Here is a 22,772-nt window from a genome sequence, read left to right on the forward strand (position 1 = left end):
CCATCACTGAACTTCATACAGTGACTCTTGGCATGTCAGTGTAAGGCTGCCATTGCTGTCCTTCACTCCTACTTCTGGCAGCCTTACTCTGCCATGCCAATTTGAAGGCCACCATCTATAGTGTGTATTTTTTCTGCTCTTAGTATCTGCTTGACCAGAGGCAGCTTTTTAAACCATGGGGTAAAAAACTGGAAGAGAGTAAGAATGAATTCTCTTTACACATACAGTGGCATATAGCAGAGCATATCCTTCCCCAATGATTTTTAGCACAAGTCTTGAAAACCTTGTTTTTAACGATACATTCTTGCTACATCTTACATAAGCTACATTTTCGAAGATAAAATTAACCTCTTCCAGGCTGATATCCCAGAGGAGAACACACTTCCTTTCAGAAAGCAATGCTGAAAAATATTATGCTTTAGAAGAGTTACTGTACACAAATAAAAATATTCCTCTGCAGTAAACACACAGTTTCTTTTTCCTTTCACAATCTTTCTCAAAATTGATACTCATCTATAAAAATCAAAGAAATACTAACTTTGGCAGGCAAACAAGTGTACTGAGAGGTGTACAGCCGAGTAGCAAAATAATTTCTTGACTGTTGTTTCTTTAGATGATGTGAATAATCAAGGCAAATACTTAATAATATAACACTTGGTACAGCCATCATTCAAAATGCCAGAAGAGCATGGATTCTTTCAAATAAAACAAAGTTCTGTTTGAAAAGCAAAGTGGTCATTCTCTTGGGGGAAAAAAAAAAAAAAGACAGAAGAAGGCAGACACTTGACAAGAAATTGCCTGTGCTGTCTTGTATGGCTTCATAAGTCAGCTTTCCTCCATCCAGTTTCCATGACACCTCAGATATTCCAATATGATCCATGCTGAGGAGTAATTCAGAACTACTCAGAGTATGCTTGGTGTGGTTAGAAATTGTAAGACATAAAGAAAAGAAACAAGCCTTTTGGCTTATAATTAACTGAAATACTTTTTACTCCATCCCTTTTCCTTGCTCAGTCACTAAGCACACCTTTTCTCATAGTATCACTTTCCAACATAAAAATTTCACTTGGCTGTTGACCAGAAAAGGCTTCAAATTAAATAAATTAGGGGATATTTGAAGCAAGCAGGATAGCTAGTATTTTATCTCTCCAACTGTTTGGTTTTTCTAGTTCCCTTTTATGTACCATAGTGAATCAAAAAGTAGTTTACTGAGTCAATGCAGTTGGAACAGGAAAAAAATCCAGATGGAAGCAGACTGTCTTTCGTTCCTGGACTTAACCTTCCTAAAGCACCACAGCAACATTCCCTCGTTCCTAGTTTTCTCAGCTTCCAAAGTGAAGCAGACAAGCTCTTTAGTTTTCACCTTCCACAGAAAGATGTATTTTTTATTGTTACAATCTTCAAATTTGTTCCCATCTACCATAAAAACAAGTATTTTGAGCAGAGACAGATGTGAAAATATACCAGAAACACAGACATATCTAAGCAGCAATGTAAATAGGTTGTTACATTTTACGGCAGTTAGTTTATGAAGCATTCCGACTTAAAGCACAAGACATTTTCAACATACTACTTTGGATAAAATACATAATGTTACATAGTGGACTTTCAATCTAATAGACAAGAAGATATCTAAATTCTAAAATAAAAGGTAGAATTGCTGAACATCAGCTTAGGATCTCATTCCACAGGAAGTGAATCTGCTGCAACATTTCTTGCCACCTTTGTACATCCCACATATAACACAATCATTTAGAGCTTGAAAAAACACCGAATTCTAGGTTGTAACGTATGTTTCTCTGTTTCAAATAACCTTTAAAGAATAGAGACTGATTCTTCTTTAATAATTCTGTCCATTTCCATTTGGCCAGCATTGTTTTCTTGTGTATCCAGGAGAGCTTGAAAATATTTTTTATTTACTTCTTTGTTTGTCTACCAGCATCAGTGATAACATCAGCACAGCAATGGGAAGTTTATTGCTTATGCTGAGTTTTCTCTACCAGCACAACACAACACAATTCCTGCCCAGACCCCACCTCCCCCAAATATTCCATGGCAGCAGCCTACAATAATAAAGTAAAAGTCTTTTGCAGGTAATTTCCCTTCTCCTACCCTAAAAACATTATTTCAATTGCCCTAACATCAGTGTTAAAGAAATTAAATGAAAAATCTTTTCATATACTTTAGCATTCAAAATAATTTTTCTAGCATATATAAGTGTGTATATATGTAATTTCCATCAAGCTAAAAGCTGAACTGCTGTACTTTTATAGCAAATTTTTTACTATGCCATTGCAACATATTCTAAGGTTTCAGAAAGTACAAGAGCCAGCAGTATGCTCTCACAGCCCAGAAATCCAAGTGCAGCAAAAGAGGACTGGCCAGCAGGTCAAAGGAGCTGATTCTGCCCCTCTACTGTCAGAAGAGTCCATCTGTGGAACTGAGGCCAGCTCTGCGGTCCTCAGCACAAGAAAGACAGAGATCTGTTAGAGCAGGTCCTGAGAAGAGCCACAAAGATCATCAGAGGGCTGGAGGATACCTCCTGTGAGGACAGGCTGAGGGAGTTGGGGCTGTTCAGCCTGGAGATGACATGCCTTCAGGAAGATCTCATTGTGGCCATCCGGTACTTCAAAGGGGCTTATGAAAAAGAGAGAGGGTCATTTTTTACATGGCCAGATAGTGACAAGGCAAGGGGGAACTGTTTTAAACTAGAACAGGGGATATTTAAATTAGACATTAGGAATAAATTCTTTAGTCAGAGGGTAGTGAGGCACTGGAACAGGCTGCTCAGAGAACTTGCGGATATCCCCTCCTTAGAAGCGTTCAAGATCAGGTTGGGTAGGGCTTTGGGCAATCTGTTCTAAGTGAGTAACATCCATGTCCATGGCAGAGGGCTTTGAATTAGATGAGCTTTAAGGTTCCTTCCAACACTTACTATGAAAGTAAGCCAGTCCAATTCAGAGATATGCTTTCTAAGGAGCACTGACTGCCACTTCTTTCATATAGGAAGAAGATGGAGAGCAGTTTTTAAATAGCCACATTCATATTAGCAAATCAGTGGACAGTTCCAGGATGCTCTCGTATAATGTCAGAGACCAAAATGGAATGGACTGATTTTTAATTTGATAACACTGTTTTCAGCTGATGTTCAAAGTTCAAAACACTGTGGTTTTGGTCTAATTTTCCAAGAGCATAAAGGGTTAAGTGTAGTAGCTACATGTCCTGAGATTGTGCAAGGATCAACATTTCTGCAACATGATCAAGTTTGGAAGTTCTTTTGTTGAAGTAGTTATCGAGTGACTGTTTTATCTAAGACTTCTACCTAAAAGGGATCAGAACTAAATAATGACTTTAATTAGAGCATTTTTATAGCTCAAATATCTCTCAAGATTTCAGCATTTCAGATACCATCATGATTTTTTTTAAATTACACTGCTTGAAACCTACCAGCTGGAGAACTTAACGTTTCAGTTAGATTTTTTGTTCACAACATTAAGTAGACACACTTATCACCCTGACAGCAGTACAATACCCAAGGGTTGAGAATGTCAGACTACAGTCCCTAAAGACTGCAGCCTCCTGTGTTGGTGCACTTGCAGAGGAGGAATTTTTTTTTTTCCCCTTTTAAAATCATTATTCAACATATTTTTCAGTGAACATCTTAAAAAAATAAATGAGACTTTCAACCAGGATTACATTCAAATATTTTGCATTAGGATCCCCCAATTTATGGCACGGACAAAACCACAGGGAGGGCTGATATCACCTGATACAAAGTTGCATCATCTGACAGTTTCCTGTGTTGCAGAAAAGAAGCAATTACCAACTCAGTGTGATTTTTGGCATCCCTGCAATGATTGTGACTTCTCAAAGGTATTAATTCTTTTGGCCTAACATCTTTAGGCATTGAGGATAATATTGTTTCCATCATAATATTTTCCCTTTTAGGAACATGAGGACCATGTTTATTTCTGCTATATTAAGTTGAGATAATACTAGGCTTGTCAGATATTTAGAAATAGTGTAGTCAGTGTGTCTGTTTTGACCTTCCAGGTCACAGCAAAGGTACAAGCTGACAGCACCAGCTGTCATTTGCTGTTAACAGACTTCTGCCACATCAACAGCTCCAAGCTCATAGGGGAACTCACTAGTTTTTGTGAAGTCAAGATCCTTGTTGGCTCTCTCTTTCCATCTTCTGGGGTGGGCAGACATCAGTGGCATTAGCACTGTTCTAGCTGCCAGCCTGCAATTGCTCTCCTGCCCTATGTCCACTTACATAGGCTCTAGGATACAGGACTGAAAATGCAGACTTCAGTCATTTAAGATTTCAAGAAATACAAAGATTTGCTGGCGCCAAATGTTCTACTTTTTCATAGCAAAAGATATTCTCACCGCCCTGGATGTCTTCGATTGAGAGACAGGAGTGGCCCATTTACATTCAGAAAACATACTCTGTGTCATTTACAATGGCAATGAGTTCATAACTGTGCAGCGTGTATCCTGCAGTTTTTCTTATTATCTCCAGCACTGTGAGAATTCCTGAAAAGCTGTCACATTTAGCTTGCTACATACTTACAACAGCAAATTGGTACATGCTCTGTGCTGATCTTATTATTTTCTGTAGTTGCGAAATTGCAAACAACTCAAAAATTGCTTTATGATCATAATCACACAGGAACAGACCCAGATCAGCAACTGCCAGCCTTGTCGTGACATTCAGTGTGTCAAGCAACGACACAGGCAGTTTGTAGAGAACAGCAGTATCTTGAAGTAGACAAACTGAGATGAGTAGGAAAACCAAACCCTTTGAGGACATGAGAAAGGGGTCAGAGACACAAAAGCCTGCCTACTTTTCTAGCTGTAGAAGCTAATCTAATTAAAAAATGCTAATTTCCCCACAAACCTCGCCTGATGCCTTAAATTAGTAGACCACAATAATGACAGCATTTACAGCCTTAAAAGCTATATATAACCTGATACATAATCTTAGAAGCTAAGTATCTTAAATGTCAAGCAGGAAGCAGCGATGGATTCAAAGACCTAGCACTGCAGAGAAAACAAAGAGCTACCACTTGTCATCTTGTAACAGTTATTTCTGCATGACAACTGACAATTTTATACAAATAATGACAAAGGCAAGTTTTAAAAGAGATTTTTAAAAACAAATACATTTGCAGGAACCGCTCCAAAACATTTGAAACTGCATGGGATTTAAAAATTTTAAAAGTTACCAATATTAGTGAACCTTGACTGGTAAGTGGACAGGAAAGACTTGCCTCTGTTTCAAGAGGCAGAGACAAAGAAGGCACATTTACGACACTAAAAAGTCATGCTAATAGGGATACAAATAGATGCATCAGCAGAACAAAGTAACATCACTTTTAAAGCAATATGGGATACACAAGAGAACACAGCAAAAATGCATTTTTTTAAGGCCAGGATTTTGTGATACCGAGATGCAAATTGCTAAAAAGTTTGCATATGATTTTTCTTTTGCTTCACAGCTGAGTTCAGTCAACTGTCTTGGAGGAGAGACAAACTACTTACTGAAAAACAATCTTATAGTAAAAATCTGAGAAGGATACATATGTTGTTAGCACAGACATTATACATAAGCTTTTCTTTTTTTTAGATTAACCAGAAAAAGTACAGATGGGAATGAAAAGGCCACTAAAAATATAACTTTATAGAAAGTTGTAAGATATGGAAGGAACAAAATGACTTTTCAAAAATAAACTGAATTAAAAGAATTAAAAGAATAAAAGAACCAAGAGTGGAAAAAAGCACAGGCAAGCCAACATTCAGAAGATGAAATACAGTAAATTCTAGAAGATGAACTGTGAAAGATGAGGCCAAAATGTTTATTTTGAAATCTAAAAAATATATTTTCATCTAATACATATGTGCTAAAAATAAGGCACATGGGTCCTAAAGTAAATGAATGACAGAGAAAAATTAATTGAATGAGAATACCAGAAATAGCATACTGTGGCACTGATGGCCAATTTATGCTAGGAACATAACTTTATCCATTAGAAAGGAAAAAGCAATAAAAAGGAATTCCCTTGCATCCTAACCCTCCAGCAAATGCAGCGTCAAAATTCACAAGGTGCACTGAGCAAGAAGTGCAAGATTTGAAAGGTTTCACTTAAAAAAGCACAGAATTTGGTGAAAATATACCAGTGACCTCAGACTACTATCAATGGGTGTGGGAAATGCCAAAACCCAGACAAGCTGACAGCTGAGTCAAATACAACCTGAATCGGAAATTAAAATTCCTGCCTGTCTGCACATCCATTGTTCTGTTCCACGCATACAAATAAGGTAAATCTGCCAGTGGTATCCAACTCTATGGTCCCTAGCCAACACCCAGTCACCAGCCAAAGTCAAGTCTTCAGAAAACAAACCCAAAAGTTGAGATGCCCACATAATAAATGTCATATAAAATGTAGAGGAATTTTTTACTAGACAATGGGTAACAAAAAAGGACTCTCAAGCCACAGCCAGACTGCATACAATTGAGCAGTAGAAACAAAAACTGGTATCGAATATGGTGCCAAGCACTTATTAAACACTACAGTACTCTTATTTTCAGTATACACGTGTTATTAATACTTTAACTAATGGCTGGATTTCAAATCTTTTCTCTGGATTGCAAAAAGAAGAACCTACTGAACTGCTAGCGTTGGACTAGCAGTAGAGATGTGAAACCAGTTTGCAAGACCAGTTGCATCCTGAAATCCATTTGTAACAAGTACTTCTGTGGGACTTTGAGCAGTTTAACTGTTCCGTACCTAGCATCTCCATTAGAAAAAATAAAATACAATTTTAAAAAACCTAATCTAACATTTTATTTTTACCCATCCCTCAACTGTGCTTTAGTGGTTACAGGTAAAAGGTTTGCTTCAAGACCACCAGTTAGAGAGAGCCTGTTTCATTGAACAAGTCACAACAATTAGAGGAATAAAATATTTTGTACGTTCAGCAATAATAGGTGGGAGGGAAGGAAAATTTTAGTGTCAAGTTTGGAAATTTAAGTCTGATATGAACGTCAGGATTCTATTTCTAAGTTAGATCAGTAAGTGGATGGGAAAGTACTGTTTCTTCTGATACAGGGTGATATCCTGACACTTGAATTTAAAAGACAAAATAAATTCTCCACATGGGAAAAATTTAAAGCATCTAGCAGTATTTTAGTACACATGAAGTGGTTAAAAGCCATTTATTTCTCCTCTCAAAGATAATCCCTACTAATTGCTCTAGTTGTGGAAATACATTTTGTGGGAAAGGATAATGAAGCCTACTTGTCAAATTGCTCATGTCATTATTTCACTGCAGATTACAAATACTATAGCCAGACCCATTCCCGGCATGCTGAATATCAGCCTACAGAAAGGGACCCTTGCATAAGCCACTCTGACCCTTCTTGCTAGTTTCTTCTGACCTTGCTGACCTCATTAGACTGGTATAAAGAAAATAAAGGAGCTGTTGGGTACTCTTGATGGATTAGAAATAACAAGAATGTGTCTAGGACTTACTTAAGTACTAAACCAGATCACTGAATTATAATGCTTTTCAAACAATCAAAAGGATAATAGGGATAGTGATGAAGAAATAGAGGTAGAAAGAAAGAGATTCTTAAAATATTGTGAATAGTATGCTTTTTGGAAATTGTTCATCAGCATCCTTAACTACTTATTCTGCTGCCATTTTAGATGGTTGATTTTTTAAGGCCCCATTTGAGTGAGAACAAATATTACAAACCAATGGTCCCAGCACAATTATTTTGATCAACCATGAATCCAACTTAAGCACCTTGCTGAAAGAAGGCTTTAATCTCCTCTGGTCAGATGCATTTAATGAATTCTTTAAATTCCCAAAGGAAGGAAACTCTAGAGGATAGAATGCAAGTCTGTGAATTCCCTGTGTCACATTTCAAACACTACATCATACTATCAACACAATCTGTGTCTTACCAGACAAAAGGGTAGAGATACTATCAAAGTGCTTATTCTTTACATAATACATACCTTCTTCAGTGGAATTACTGTGGGTTTTTTAAACTGTCTCCCAGCTCTGAAATGGACAAGTCATGCATATCTATAGGTTACATCATAAGTACAAACCTACAAATTAATTTTGCTCTCTGGATAGTGGATTTTGTCGTCCTCACTAAACAGTCATTTATTTATTTTTAGCTAATACTGGCACCTGAGCAAAACTCTCAGAAATGAAACCACAGACCACAACTTATAACACAGACCCCAAGTACTACAATACAAATTTTACAGCAATTTCAACACATCTTTTTTAGCTTTTTATTCTGTATTTATAATTTCTAGGGAAAAATGTGCTATAAGGGAATTTATAATCACAGAAATTGTCCGAATTCCCATATAATGCAATTTCTAATTAAAAGCTCTTAAATTTAACCACTGGAAAGTATTTATGGGAAGAGAAGAATTTTTTCTTTATATGCTTAACTACTCCGAAAAGAAGACACCAGTAGATAGGCTGACCTCAGCCAAAGGGTTCAGGCTTTATTATGCTATGCATTAAAATGCAGGCACGACCACATAAAATTAAATTATGTCCTTTTTCAAAATCAGGCTATGCCATCATTTGTTCCTAAAACATCCTCTGTTCAGCTGTCCTGCAGTTTTATAGATCCTGACATGGGAAAACTGTTGCATTTGTGATAGTGGCGATTGTCCCCTTCAGAAATTTATAGCCTTTGGTAAATCTCTGTATGTCTCACGTCTCTCCTGTGCCAAGTGCTCAATCCAGCCCCAAGCCAGCACCACTGGAGAGGCTGCAAACACTGCAGTTGTGCAGAAATTCTCATCAGGCTTCATCCCCAAGAGCTAAAATGTCTTAAAGCAGCCACTGAATCCAGATACCCTCATACTGCACACAGAGCTATGTTAGATGACACAGTGGTTAAAAAACAACTTAATCAGGTTGCTAGCACAGATTTCACGGTTGCTGTATCTGGGCAGCTGTTCTAGCTCAATTGGATTAGTGATTTACGCTGCCTCTCCACTCTCCCCATTTTAAAACAATGGATTGAGATTTGAACATGTGAATTTTTCATCCTCATCACTCTTCAGACCTTGTGAATGCAGAGTCATTTCAAGACCTGTAGAAGGGTTTTGGTTTGGATTTTTGTTTGGGGGATTGTTTGTTTTGTTGTGGTGGTAATCTTTATTCCCCCTTTGTTGTTAGCCAGAGACTGTAGTGTAAAGATAAATGGTGGACAAGGACCCTGTGTTTGTATATTTAAAATAAACAAAAAGCAAATCCCAACAAAAAACCAAACAAACAGAATCAAAGCAGAATTGCAGTTGGCTATAATTCTTTCCTCTTACATGTGATATGGGTAAAACGTGTTTCTTCAAAATTGTGTTCGTCATCTTACATTTCTATAATTTGTCTGCCTTGTAACTGAAAGAGAAATTCAAAAATCCCATCTATTTGAGCTTAAATTATTAATTTTCCCACTCTGACCTTGTCTTGGAATATGCTTATTTCTGTGAATTAGCTACAGCAGTTAACCTGCCATTTAAAGAGCAAATAGAGCAAAATTGCTCTTCACAAAACACAGGGCGAAGTGAACAAACAACAAAAACCCCACCATGCCTATTCTTTTATAATTTTATTTATCCTATTATCTCATATATTAGATAGGTTACTTATGTTCTTTACTACATAAAGCCCAGAAGAAGAAACCCTTTTCAACTAATCTCCTACATAGACCAGAAACCTAACTTTGAGTACCAGAGGGAGAGTGGGGAGGGGGTGATAGGGAACTCCTATCCTTCCTCCACATCTCAAATCAGAACAATATGACAAATTGTCACACTTAGACCCACAAAAACCAGACAGGTTTAATGTCTGATTTGTATCATGGCTAACTCCTAAATCAAACAAACCTTTCAGAACAAGGGTTACCTACAGTTGTGCTTTCTGATTTTTCATTCATCAGTATATGCAACATTTAAAAATAACATTCTAAGAACAAACAAATAAAAGATAAATACCCATTTTCCAGTATCGCATTAAAGCTTACATGAAATTATGAATTAGTTAACCAAGAGAAGATGCTATCATCATTTTCTTGCTATCAAGCATTTTAAATTACTTTGTGACATTATTCAAATATTTTACTGATTATACACAGTTCTCTGAAGACATTTACTACTTGAGATGTGTTGGCCAGCTTGTTGTGGCTGACTAAAACATATCCCTTACTTCCAGTCTCTGGAAAAAATAAATCACATCATGATGTGACAATTAAAATAAAAGCCTTGAAAGTACCTCTTCAGATAACTTGGTGTTTCCCTTTCCAAAATTTTAAACTGCAGATGCTTTTGCAAGCAATTGAAAAAGGATGCAAATATACAATAATCATTTATTTGCGAATACAGACAATAAATTAGGAACATTTTACCTGCATAAATCTAATTTCACTGGAAGTTGCTGATGTATGCTGATCCAATAGGTTTCAGCATGAATTTTAAGCATTTTTAAACACAAAGGTGCAGCTGGAAAACTGTTTTGTTTTTTTTTTAAACTTATGTTCTTCCAAAAGTGCTAATCAAAATCTCTGCAGAGATGTAAAATATAGCATCATGTTTTGTACTGTCAAATGGTACAAAATGAAATTTGACTTGTATAACTGTAGAGATATATGCACGTGTATAACTGCTACTGTGCTACTGACCTTGTGATCTCAAAGAACACCAGTTTCTCTCAGGAGACTTTTAGACCTCTGAAATCATGTTTTCAGTCTGTAGACATTTCCTTAATCTGTCCTTTAAAAAATGAAATTAATGTCTCATTACTGTTAAAATGATACCAACAAAGTCTTAGAATTTCTATCAAAAATTATGTGATGCCACATGCAAACTCACAGAATAAACAGAAAATTCCATTTGTTTGCTATGAAACCAATTTACCACATTAGGGTGAAAAAATTCAGAAGAGCATATTGATATATAAAAAATAAATTATCATACAGCCAGTATGCACATTTGATTTCTAGTACACATGAGGTACTTCTGCTCTGACACAACAGGGAGTCTGAAAACCTTCCTGTATTTCACTGAGCAGGGCAAAATTCAGTAATTGCAAGGACAATTAAACATTAATCCTGCTAACCATGGCAGGTGACAGACTTGCCATCTGTTGAAGTCCTTAAAGTGAGGTTGGATATCTTTCTAAAATACGTTTTTGGATATAGTTTTTAAAAAAGCAAAACTAAAAACAAACTAACATTTAATCCATACTGCAAAATTGTGGTCATCATATAGAGAGAAGGAACTGATGGCACAAGGCAGTGACAGCAGCTTGGCCATTCGAGATGCCTGTTTGTGTCTTGGTTTAACCCCAGCCAGCAGCCAAGCCTTGGGCAGCCACTCGCCCCACCTGCAGGATTGTGAAGAGAGTGGAAAGGTAAAAGCTGGAAAACTCACGGGTTTAATAGGGAAAGCAAAGGCCACACATGTAAGCAGAGCAAAACAAGGAATTAATTCACGGTTTCTCATGGATAGGCAGGCTCAGCCATCTCCAAGACAGCAAGACCCCATCAAGGGAAAGGTTACTTGGGATGACAAACGCCAGCACTCCAGATGTCCTCCCCCTTTCCTATTTTTTCCTCTCACTTTATATGCCGACCATGATGTCATGTGGTCTGGAATGTCCCTTTGGTCAGTTGGGGTCCCCTGTCCCAGCTGTGTCTCCCAGGCACCCCCAGCCCCTCTCCAGTGTGGAGAGGAAAAGAAAGGAGCAGAAAGGGTCCTGGCCCAATGCAAGCCCTGCTCAGCAATAACAAAACATCTCTGTATTATCAGCCTGTGTTCAGCACAAAGCCAAAACACAGACCCCTACCAGCCACTGTGCAGAAAAGTAACTAACCCAGCCAAAATCAGCAGAGTGTCCCTTTCCATTGTGCCCCCAACACTTGTGATCAGGCTTTAAAATAATGTAGGAATCCTAACTTAGTTGGTCTTAGCTTTGGTGCAGACTCCAGTTAGACCTCTGGTGACTTTCACATCCTCCTTCAGCACAGGCCACAATTCTCTGGGTATACAGCTCTTACACACTGTGTATGATTTGAGAATCAGGGCTGCAGTGCTTGCTATTGTGACATTCTGCTTAAGGGATATGTAAGAATTTTTAGGATTGAAATGATTTGAGGGAAAAAAGTATTTGATCATGATACAGGAAGTGCAGGTGATAATTAAAGTCGGCATCATAAAGGCAAACTACACCAACTCCCAAAAGCATTTAGTGCTGGCTGTTTCACATGAGCAATTAATATTTCTTGCCAATACTACTTTAAAATGCCAACTACTGCTGCTGTTTGCATGTATCAGAGTGTACACAGATGGACACAGAGCTTCCAACACCAGCTTTGTGAAGCAGGAAAGAAGGTAACAAACAAAAAACATTTTCCTTTCAGAGGTATGTAAACAAATGAGTCTATAGCTAATATAAAAACACATGACTGAAGTGCTGGTGCAAAGTATGCTGTGCAGTATGGATGAACCTGAGTGGGCTGTATAAACTTCAAAGCAATAAACAGGCTAAGGCTACAAAAGATGCGTGGGCAGAGAGGAGAAAATGGAAAATATAGGAGACATAGGCAGGTGGTTCCATTATCAGCTGCAGGATACATATGATGTTACATATGGGAACAGTGAGGAAGGACTGCAAAATATGGATCTGAATAGATTCACCTCAGCCCTTAGTAGTCCCACAAAAGGCCATGATAGACTCTCATGGCTATGACAGGGTCTTAGTATTTAGCAGGCAATCCATTAAGTTATGAAAAATAAAATTTGGTCTCAAAAGCCTCTATTGTTGATTTCTCTGTTTTTCATTTATATGAAACTAAAGATTCTTTCACACTACAAAGCACAAGAAACAATTGAAAGTAGAGCACTTTATTTATCTGAAGACTACCAAAGTCACTCCAATCAGAAAAAAACTAAACTAAACTAAAAAAGTAAATCCTTTCTTGAAGAACCCATTTTAACCCAATTTTATGAAAATCTAGGCCTGGCTCATCTGCAAGCCAAAATTCTAGAAAAATCACAACATTTAATGACTTCCTTGGGCACATGGTCTGACCCAGCACCTCCCATTCTGTGTTAATCTCATTGTGAGAAATGTATATTTAAAATGCCAACTCAATTTTTATCTGAAATGTCACATTTTGACATCTCTCATGAGATGTGCTTCTGTCTGTCTGCAGAATAGTCTCATTTTTGCAGAAAATTCTCACTTCCTTAAAGGCAGTGACAAGATGAATTTACTACAGCCAAGAGAATCTTTAATACTTATTAGAAGTCCAAAGTTTGGATAGCTTTATTCATACCATAGCCTACTGACTTGTAACGTTAGTGAAATAGATAAATTCATAAGTCTTTCCACTGCAAGACATTATAAACCACACACTGGTATGATACAAATAATACATTATTTTAATGCAGCTCTAACTACTTAAATTTTGTTACTTTCTTCCTAAGAACATACAATTGGGCATGACAACAAAGGTAAAAATTTCTTCTAGTTTTGAATAACAGTGTAACAATGAAATGGTATCTCTGCTCCAAAACTTTTTATGTCCATTTCACATTAATCACTCAAAACTAAGAATACTATTTAAGTAAAACAATGCGTAAAAGATGAGAAAGAGTAATAGACGTCAACGGGTATGCTCCATTTAAAAAAACAAACCAGACAAATGATCACTTTTTGGTAAAATGTAGGTCACCTATGGTTGCCATAGTAACCACTGCTGAACTGTTGCTCTACAGATGACCACTGCCTATGGCTGCTTTCTTTGCTAGCAGCCATACCTCAACTAAAATAAGAAAGAGTTTGGAATTGGCATTAGTTTAGTTGCAAACAAAACTGCTTAAACATTTTCAAAAGCATCTCCTAATATCCTTATCTAAATAAAATACTCAGATAACCAGCTGACAACACACAAAACCTGCTTTTCAGTACTAAGAAATCTCTTCTTTGTCTGTATCTTAAGCCTAGAATTTCCAATATGGAAAGAAACAACTTTACAAGAAGTTGCAAATACAAAAAATATTTATACAGAGCAATTCACTAAACATCAGTAACTCAACAAGTCAGTTGAAATTCAACAAGCACTAACATTAAGTTAAGCTTCACAGCAAGTCCTATGACAGTATATTCAGTACCTTCACTCCAAGTGTGGGTTAATGGCTTGGCACATTATTATTTTGCACACAAGCACCCAGTGAAAACGAATCATGTAGCAAGGCTGGAGCCATGGATAATAACAGTTGAAGCCTCACTTGGGATGAAGTCATTGAGTCTTCAATCACTTTGATGGTGAAACTCCCTTTCTCACCACTATTACTCTGGGGCATACATAGTTGATGATGAATTCATTAAAATACAAAAGACTCCACATTACAAAAAGAATCTTAATTGGCTTTGATAGTGAACTGGGAAATAACAGGATGACAAGCCAATGTCCTTGATAACTACTAACTGGTCTTCCCCTTCAGAACAGTCGTATCACTATTACGTAAGTTCAGACTACATCAGCTGCTTCTCTTCTCTCCTTTTTTCGTTTGGTTTTTCTGTTTGGTTTTTGTTTGTTTCAGTTTTTTCTTTCTGGTTGGTAGGAAGTTTTAGGGGGTTTTTGTTTGTCTGTTTGGTTGTTGTTAGGTTTTTTGGGGGTTTTTTGTTGGGTTGTTGGTTTTGGTTGTTTTTTTTTTTTTTGGGGTTTTTTGGTTTTTTGGGTTTTTTTTGAGGGTTTTTTTGCTACAGGTATTATAAACTCTGAAATATAAACTTTGAGGGCTGGATGCTGCCCATATGCCTTAATGCTATTAGCACTACAAACACATTGTGGTAGGGTAGCATCAGTAGTCACACAGTCAGAACACCAAAAATGCTGCATATTTAGCAAACCAAATAATGATGATCAATATTGTTGAATACCATCTATGAAGAATCACATCCCCTCACTTGCTTTAAATTCTTGAAAGCTCACAACAGACAGATGAACAGGTAGACGAACACAAGAAACAACAGCAAGACTGCTGGGAAGCCAAACAGACAAACCCCCACGGAGACAGCTCGTGAAAGCTTTAGAATCAAACAATTAATGTAACTGTTTTTAAGTCACTGAATTGGCAAATTCCAAAGAAATGATAGCTTGTTTATAGTCTCCTAACTGCATCACTACAGTAGGAGGGAGAGGATTGACACTCAATTTCTTTATATTCCTGTAAGGATCAGGACCTTGAATACACCTTCACACTCAGGGGACTGCCCTGAGCACCAGGACATCTCAGTAAGACTAAAACACATGGGAGATGGGGCTGGTGTACAGAGGAAGAAGAAAGGAAGAAGTCAATACAGTCTCCAGCAAGCAGAATACTTTCCTTTTTCCCCTAATGTTTCAATCAAAATTCTTGAAATCTTTACTGGCCCACAGGTCAGTAATTTCCATGGATTCATTTCTCCCTGCAGTTTATAAGACAACAATTACATGCACTTACTGTATGTGGTTGCTGTCTTACACTGGAGAAAACCAGTCTGTATTTTCTGTATACAGACACAGGCTTTCATCTTAAGGAGGTCTAGGTCCCCAGTAGAGCAAAAAGTCCTAGTACAACACAAATGATGTAAGAAAAATCAGAATATAAATCTCGACCACTGAAGGCTGGTAAGGCTGCAAACAGAGATAAAATACAGTTGCATCTTTCTTGTAAGTATTAGAATGGTTTCATTATGAAGCACCAAGATAAAATACTAAGTTCATCTGCTTGTTAACTCTGCTTTCCAAGCAGAACTGCTAGTCTATTGAAAAAAAAACCACAAAAAGACCAACAAAGCTAAACCCAAGAGAAGGCTGTTCCCAGCTCACTGCTAGAGACTTAAGCTCAGCATGTTCACAAAAACAGCTGTATCAGCTGATAGAGAAAAAACCTTTGAGCAAGCACAAGGCCCTGGAAGGAACTTCCTGTAGAAGATCCACTACCAATAGAATCTGTGCCATTATGTTGGAGTTAACTCCCCACAGTCATCCCTAGTGCTAAATTAGTGCTTGGTTAATCAGAGCAAAGAACAGAGGAGCAATGTTCAGTAAGGAGAAAACACTGCACAATGACACCTGTATTGAGGATGCTACAGCCTGAAATTAGTTATAAAGGTCACTGTAATGGACAGTCACAGAATGGTTTGGTTTGGAAGGGGCCTTAAAGTTCCAACCTCCATCTACTTCCAACCTCCCACCCCCAGGTAGGGATGCCTTCCATGAGGATGAGGTTGCTCAGGGTCTCCCCCATCCAACCTGGTCAATAAGACAACATACTCTGTCAAAAGCACTGAATCTAACTTGGCTGTAAATCTGAAAACATCTTTAAAACTGTCTTTACACAGACTGGTAGGAAACATTGTAAACTAGTACGAAATGAAGAATATATACTGATCATGGCACTAGATGAGGAGAGAGGATATCACAATAATCTTTCTGAGGCTTCATTTGCTTTGTAAGAGCACATAAAGCAATTCAAAGAAAGCTGCTGAAGGCCACTGGGACTCTCAGTAGTAATAAAAGTGAGCATTAGGATACAGCAGTCAGGAGAAAGCAAGCATGAAACTTTTTTTCAGACAAAAATGAATCTATTCATAGTTATAGACTGGTAACAGAAAAATCCATTTTTCCCTTCTTTGTGATTTGATTCACCAATTATTTCCCTACAGAAGGCAGTGTAATGGTATCAGGCCACCCACAGCTTTCACTGGTATCCAAATGTTGTCATAATGCTTCCTTGTACCTGAGAAAAGGGACAGCTACTTTTTGTACCCAAGACATCTTCAGGCTTTTTTACCCTTAGAAACACATTTTAAAATTCTGATCTTATTTGACAAAGACCATGGAGCAAGTCTTCACTAAAATAAAACTCACCTACTTCCCAATCTTACCATTTCTCCTGAGAAGGATTTTAGCTGAGACTAGCTCAAGCTAGCAGTTAGCTGAAAAGAAAAACTTCTGAAATAATTTGAAAAACTGTGAGCTTAGGCATGTTCATCCCTCTTTGTCAAAAAAGCCATGGTTATCATGATTTTGCATTTCTAAAATTACATGCATCACTGGTGAAAGAAAAAAGAAACTTCATATTCTTTGACTTTTTAAATGAGACTGTAAAGTTATTAAAATTATTTTGCATATTGTAGTAGGATCTAGAGACAGCAACTGCTATAAAAAGTCTAAAACCAGTGGCTAAGATATTATCTGGTATAATTTTAATTCTGTAGAATAAATCAAAGGCAATATCTAACAATCATGTTTAATTTTTATCCAATCTCACCAACAATATTCAATCAGTAAACAGAATCCCATACATTGTGTTAACATCAACTAAGAATTGCTGGCAAAAGATGGTTCCAGAGCTGCTGACAGTGCACACTCCTGAATACGACCAGGCCTTATACATATGTCCTGAGTGCAAGGTGCTTTTCTCTCATAAATGCAGCACAGATACAGATGTGCTGTAGAATCAAAATCAACACTTCCCAGTAATTTTCTAATTTGTTTTTGAAATATGTTCCATATACATCAATGTAGTGAAAGAGGATGAGTCACTTTCAATGACTAAGAATTTGCAAACTCCTGGAGCATTAAATTCCTTTGATCTTGATAAGCTGCCTCGTTCTCATTCTGTTCATTAGCCCCCCCTCCTTTTCCCAGTTTTGAGCCAGCCAATCTGTAGCCCTTTCTGCAAGCTGACATATTTACCAAGTAAAATCTGTTACCACTGCTTTCCTGCTCTTACTGAAAAACACCCTGTTGCTTGTCAAGCTCCTCATCTTGGGGAACCTCCTTCTCTCTTTTCCTTCACACATGACACAGTTAGTCCACAAGCTCTCCTCCCACCCTGATGAGCTCTTTATTAGCTCCTCTCTGTATTTCCCCAGTAACCCCAAAATGTTCACCTGTGCATTCTGTTAATCTCTTTTTTTTTTCCACTCCCATCTAATATAATTTCATCATTAGTTCTCAAGTACCATTTTGCTGATGACACACAAAAATTGCCTAAGATTCTCAGAAAATAATCCAGTTGTGTTGCTTTGAACCATGTCTTGATAAGTACCTTTCCTTAAGGGTTAACCTGGGAATGTCAATATCTACATGAGTTGAAAAATAGGAATGTCTTAAATTATAAGCCTAAATTATCATTAATTTTCCAGATAATTATTTGGCAACTGTAACAGGGCTATTTTCTCATCTGTTCTGTTTGAAAAATTAGTGTATGTGGAGCCTGCCACAAACAGGTATCCACATTTAGACAGCAATTCAATTTCAATACTGATTAGTGAAAAGCATATTGATATTTTCACTCTACTCCTTTGATGGAAAAATACCTTACAGCTCCAAAAAATCCTTTAGTGCTTGATTCTTTACCAATCAAAAAATCACAGTTGTCATAGAAACTGTAAAAACTGAAGTCAGTCATGACATAACAACAGAGCAAGGGAAAATGTCTGCAGGCTCAGGTTTTTGTGCTGGAGATATTTCTATGAATTTAACCAGGGAGGCAACAAGTTTCCCAAATCTAACAAAGAATATTATAACAATAGGTATTATCACTGTTTTTAATAATCTGTTCAGAGTCTAGAAAGTAATAGCTTTTATCACTCCTGCTCTACACACTGGCTACATTAACAGCAAACAGACTCTTAAAACACTCAGCGCAAGCTTATGCTGTAAGGCAACTGAAGTTCTCTGATTACACATCTTATATAGCCTGGAGGGGCTTTTGGTCAATATTTTCAGCATTCCTGAGATCCCATTTTTGGTATTTTTAAGCTGACACAAACCACTTTAAAAATCTATGTTGCCATTAGTTTCTGTCTCTTACAAATGCTGCTCAGAAAAAGACTTCTATCTGCAGACCTCTGCCCCACGCAAGATGGTTCAGCTGCATTCCAAACATTATCTCAGGCTTTTTCCATGACATGAAACTCTGTAAAATATAACTCCTGACTAAGACAGGCTGCAAGAGTCTTCCTCTCTCCATAACCAAGAGCTAAATCATAGACCAACTTCAATTCCAGGGCTCTTCCTGCCTTTTATTGGAACCACTTGACACTTCATAATTACTAACTGACAGGGCTGCCTTACATCAAACACTTGCCCATCAAGCAGAGATCACCCTGCTGAAAAGAAAATAGTCATAATACACAGGAATATTACTGGACTGGCCTCACTGCAGGTGAGCAAACTGATTAGCTGAACTACAAGTAACACGAAAAGCAGCAATGTGGAAGTACTCAGATCTTAAAATAACCATCTCAGAAGCCTTGCATTAAGTTTCATGGAGAAATTTAAGAGAGTTCTTTTTGTTTCAGCTGGTCTCCTCTGACATACTCCCTCTCTGAACCTTTAATTTATTCTTTCAAGATAACTGGGTACACAAATTTTGAATAGAGAGCAAACAGGTACTTGGCTTCCCCATGCTTTCCTAGAACTGCCTTAAATAAACTGGTTGAAAATGATAGCATCTAGGAATTTCCAGACCTGCTAAACAACTTCAAATGCTCACACCACACCCCAATTCCCACCCTGCTTAAGGATTAAATTTAATGGTAGGGAGCATACTTGGTGTGCAACATGCTTCAGCAGCCTACTGAAGTTTAACTGACATATACACAGAGAAACTTTCCAGCTGCACCTAAAATAAAGATTGAGACAGCAAAATTTGCCTGTTAATTTCCCTAACCACGAGTTTAGGAATTAAAACCAAAGTGAAATCCTGATTCCAGTAAAACAACCAGCAAACAACTCATGAGTGAAATAATAAACTTTTTTTACAAGGAACAAAGGAAAAAAACCACAATTCAAATCTCCTTAAAAAGCACAGCATGACTTATTTGTTTACTGCATTACACTGCAGGATTCTTAGTAGAGGAGTACCTGATTCACACAAGTCCATAAACCTCAGTGTGAGAGAGACAGATACATTTCTTCTGTTACCATAGTTGGGACCTTAGACAAAAATATGTATAAAACCCTGTAGCTTCTCACTCTTCAGTTCTATGGCATTCTGTCACAGACTTCATATTTAAAATATCACTCAAGGCTTCTGTATGTCACTAGCACAATTACTGCACGTCTGCATACATGTGTACACGAGCACATGTACACCTGAGTCACTTGAAAAAGCACATGCACATATATAGCTATGCTTTTCTCACACTATAAATATATGCACATGTGTACACATGCACGCAGACTTCTATCTTTAATTCTGAAAAAGGCACATTCATTTCCATAGATGCCACTGAGGAAAAGAAAATCAAGATAAGGCTGCTATAAACATTTAATTGATTTGGATATATGCAACATTTATTTTTGTATAGGACAGGCTAACACAGAAAAATAAATAAAAGTATAATTGTATAAATTTGAGTATTAATTAGCAACAACAGCCTTAATCTACATGCAGCTTATAAAATACAGTTATAATATACTACTATCATAAAAGACTTACTCTGTACTGACATGGTTTACTGGACCTCATGACATCATAGAGGATTTTTTAGATTGCTGTTGTGCATCTCAGCAGTCCCTTAGAGAAGAAATGAATCTGCATATGTATTGATAAATAAGAGTGAGAAGAATTTATATGACTATTTCTGTATTTTTTTGAACAGCAAAATAGCTTTGGGCACACAGCAGGAGACCAGACTTCATGGAGTATGTGTACAGAATAAACACATAACTTCATGAGGTGGGCTGGGGGTAAGAATTTTACACTGAACTCAGATGAGGGTAGAGCAAACATCTTACATATTCTAAAAGCCTGCTGTTTTGTGCATAGCACATAGTAGTGAGAAGAGAGTTGTCTGAAATAGCAAGGTGTATTTTCTTGTTTTGCTCCATAATCAAACATTATACAACCCTATCCTACAACTTTCTCACAAAAAAAAAATCTTTATTTGCAAATATTCTTACTGGTTCCCATTTTACATCTAGAGATTTCTGACTGTCAGTAAATTTGGCATTTGGCTTTTAAAGAAGCTGATGACTAATAGAAAATAACCACAATAGAGGACAAGAATCTGAAAACCACTGCTATCAGAATCTGGTTGCAATGATTTGTGTTCTATTAGAACATGAGAAATTCCAGAGCCTCTGAAAAATCTTAAGTAAGTAGCAATGTGTTACAGTGCTCGTTCCAATAAACCCATTCCTCCTATATAAAACTGTACTGTAACTACACTATAAATACCCTCTCAGGCAGAATTACAATTTTGTTCCTCTGTTTACCCCTGTAATGAGTGAAAGAAAATTCTGAAAGCTGCATGGCCGCATTGGCTTAGGTGGCAGGATGACTGATCAGATTCTATCACAGACTGTGTGCACTACTCTCAACTCTGAACACACAAGGCCAAGCAGAGGCACTGGCCTCCAGATTAGTTACTGCCAATATTCCCCCTTCTCCCAAATCATCACCCACAATGGAAGACATTCTCCTATATACTTAAAATACGTCATACTAACTAGATGTGAATGACAGAGCACAAGCATGGAATTTCCTCAGAAACTCAATCAGACTTAAAAATTTTCACAGAAACAATTACCAGAGGAAATAGTTATTTTTTTCAAAAATAAGTACTTCCTCACAATGCCATCATTTAAATGTAATAAAACAGATAAAATACTTCAAAAAATGCAGAAAGCTTTCACTGTATTTCTAACAAGTAAAATGAACCTTTCTCAGCTTGTATAAGACACAATATCATGCCTTACACACCCCTTTAGTACTTACGAGTAAAATGATTAGAAGCAGATGGATGGACATTACTTCCGCTGTCAGCACTTTCACTGCTAGAAACATCATCATCCGATTCCCACACACATGAGCAGGGTGAGGTTCCACCAACTTCTTCAAACTTCCTCTTTAAAATTCCACTCATTGCTGCAATGCTGTCACATGTACCTGTAACAGGAACAGAGGCAATGAGGCACTGAAGCACCCACCTACTGTGAAGGTCTCCCAATTCATTTATCACTAAAGAGTTCACCTACCAGTCAGATACTACTACCTGCAGCTAAATGGCTCCTTAACAAATCTTTCAAACAAATCTTCCAAGAAGGAATCAATAAACCCAGAAACTATCATCAGTATATTTATGATCTCTCTGACTTTAAGACAGAAGGAAAATGCCACCTGTATTACACCAATGCAGACAATTCTATAGCCAATCTCATACATAAATATATATATTCAGTTATGCAGCAAATTTAGGTCAAGCATAATACTCCAGTGTAATTCATCAAAAATGGACCTTTATATAACAAAAACTTGCTTGGCATCAAGAAACATTACATGACAAAAATTGCTTTGTAATAAATATAGTTCAGAAAAAATTTCATTCTCTCTTTTGATTTATTTTAAAGGTCTGATTTATTTAGTTCTCAGTATTAACAAATGCCTGCAACTGCAATTAGATTTGAGAGCTGTATGAGACACTTTGCATCTTTCCAGGCCAGGCCCTGTGTAAACAGTTCTGGCTCATTTTGTCATTTTCATTTCCTCAGAAGTTTCTTGCCTAGAATTTTGGAAATTCAGATACGAGTACTGGCACACAAGTAGACTATTTCCATTCACACCAGCATCAAAGGACTGGGTCCATCCTTAAGAACCTGACTTCCTAATCACATTGCTCAACAAAGCCAGAGTCATGTTAAACATTCCTTATTGTTT

At 37.2% G+C, this 22,772-nt stretch overlaps 1 protein-coding gene across 4 annotated transcripts in view; it reads right to left on the reverse strand.

Annotated features, from left to right (window-relative positions):
• CSRNP3 (cysteine and serine rich nuclear protein 3) overlaps positions 1-22,004 on the reverse strand; it is a 66,416-nt gene extending 44,412 nt beyond the window's left edge. For all 4 annotated transcript variants that reach the window (XR_005626616.1, XR_005626610.1, XR_005626612.1 and 1 more), the window contains exon 1: positions 21,834-22,004. Coding sequence is in view for 1 of the 4 variants with exons in the window: in XM_039700234.1 (XP_039556168.1) it covers positions 21,834-21,981 (148 nt within the window). In the remaining 3 variants the exon portion in view is untranslated. The remainder of the gene's footprint in view (positions 1-21,833) is intronic.
• Positions 22,005-22,772: the final 768 nt, after the last annotated feature.

This window comes from Passer montanus, unplaced genomic scaffold (genome assembly GCF_014805655.1).
Source record: "Passer montanus isolate IOZ18808 unplaced genomic scaffold, ASM1480565v1 scaffold1, whole genome shotgun sequence".
NCBI classification, from domain to species: domain Eukaryota; kingdom Metazoa; phylum Chordata; class Aves; order Passeriformes; family Passeridae; genus Passer; species Passer montanus.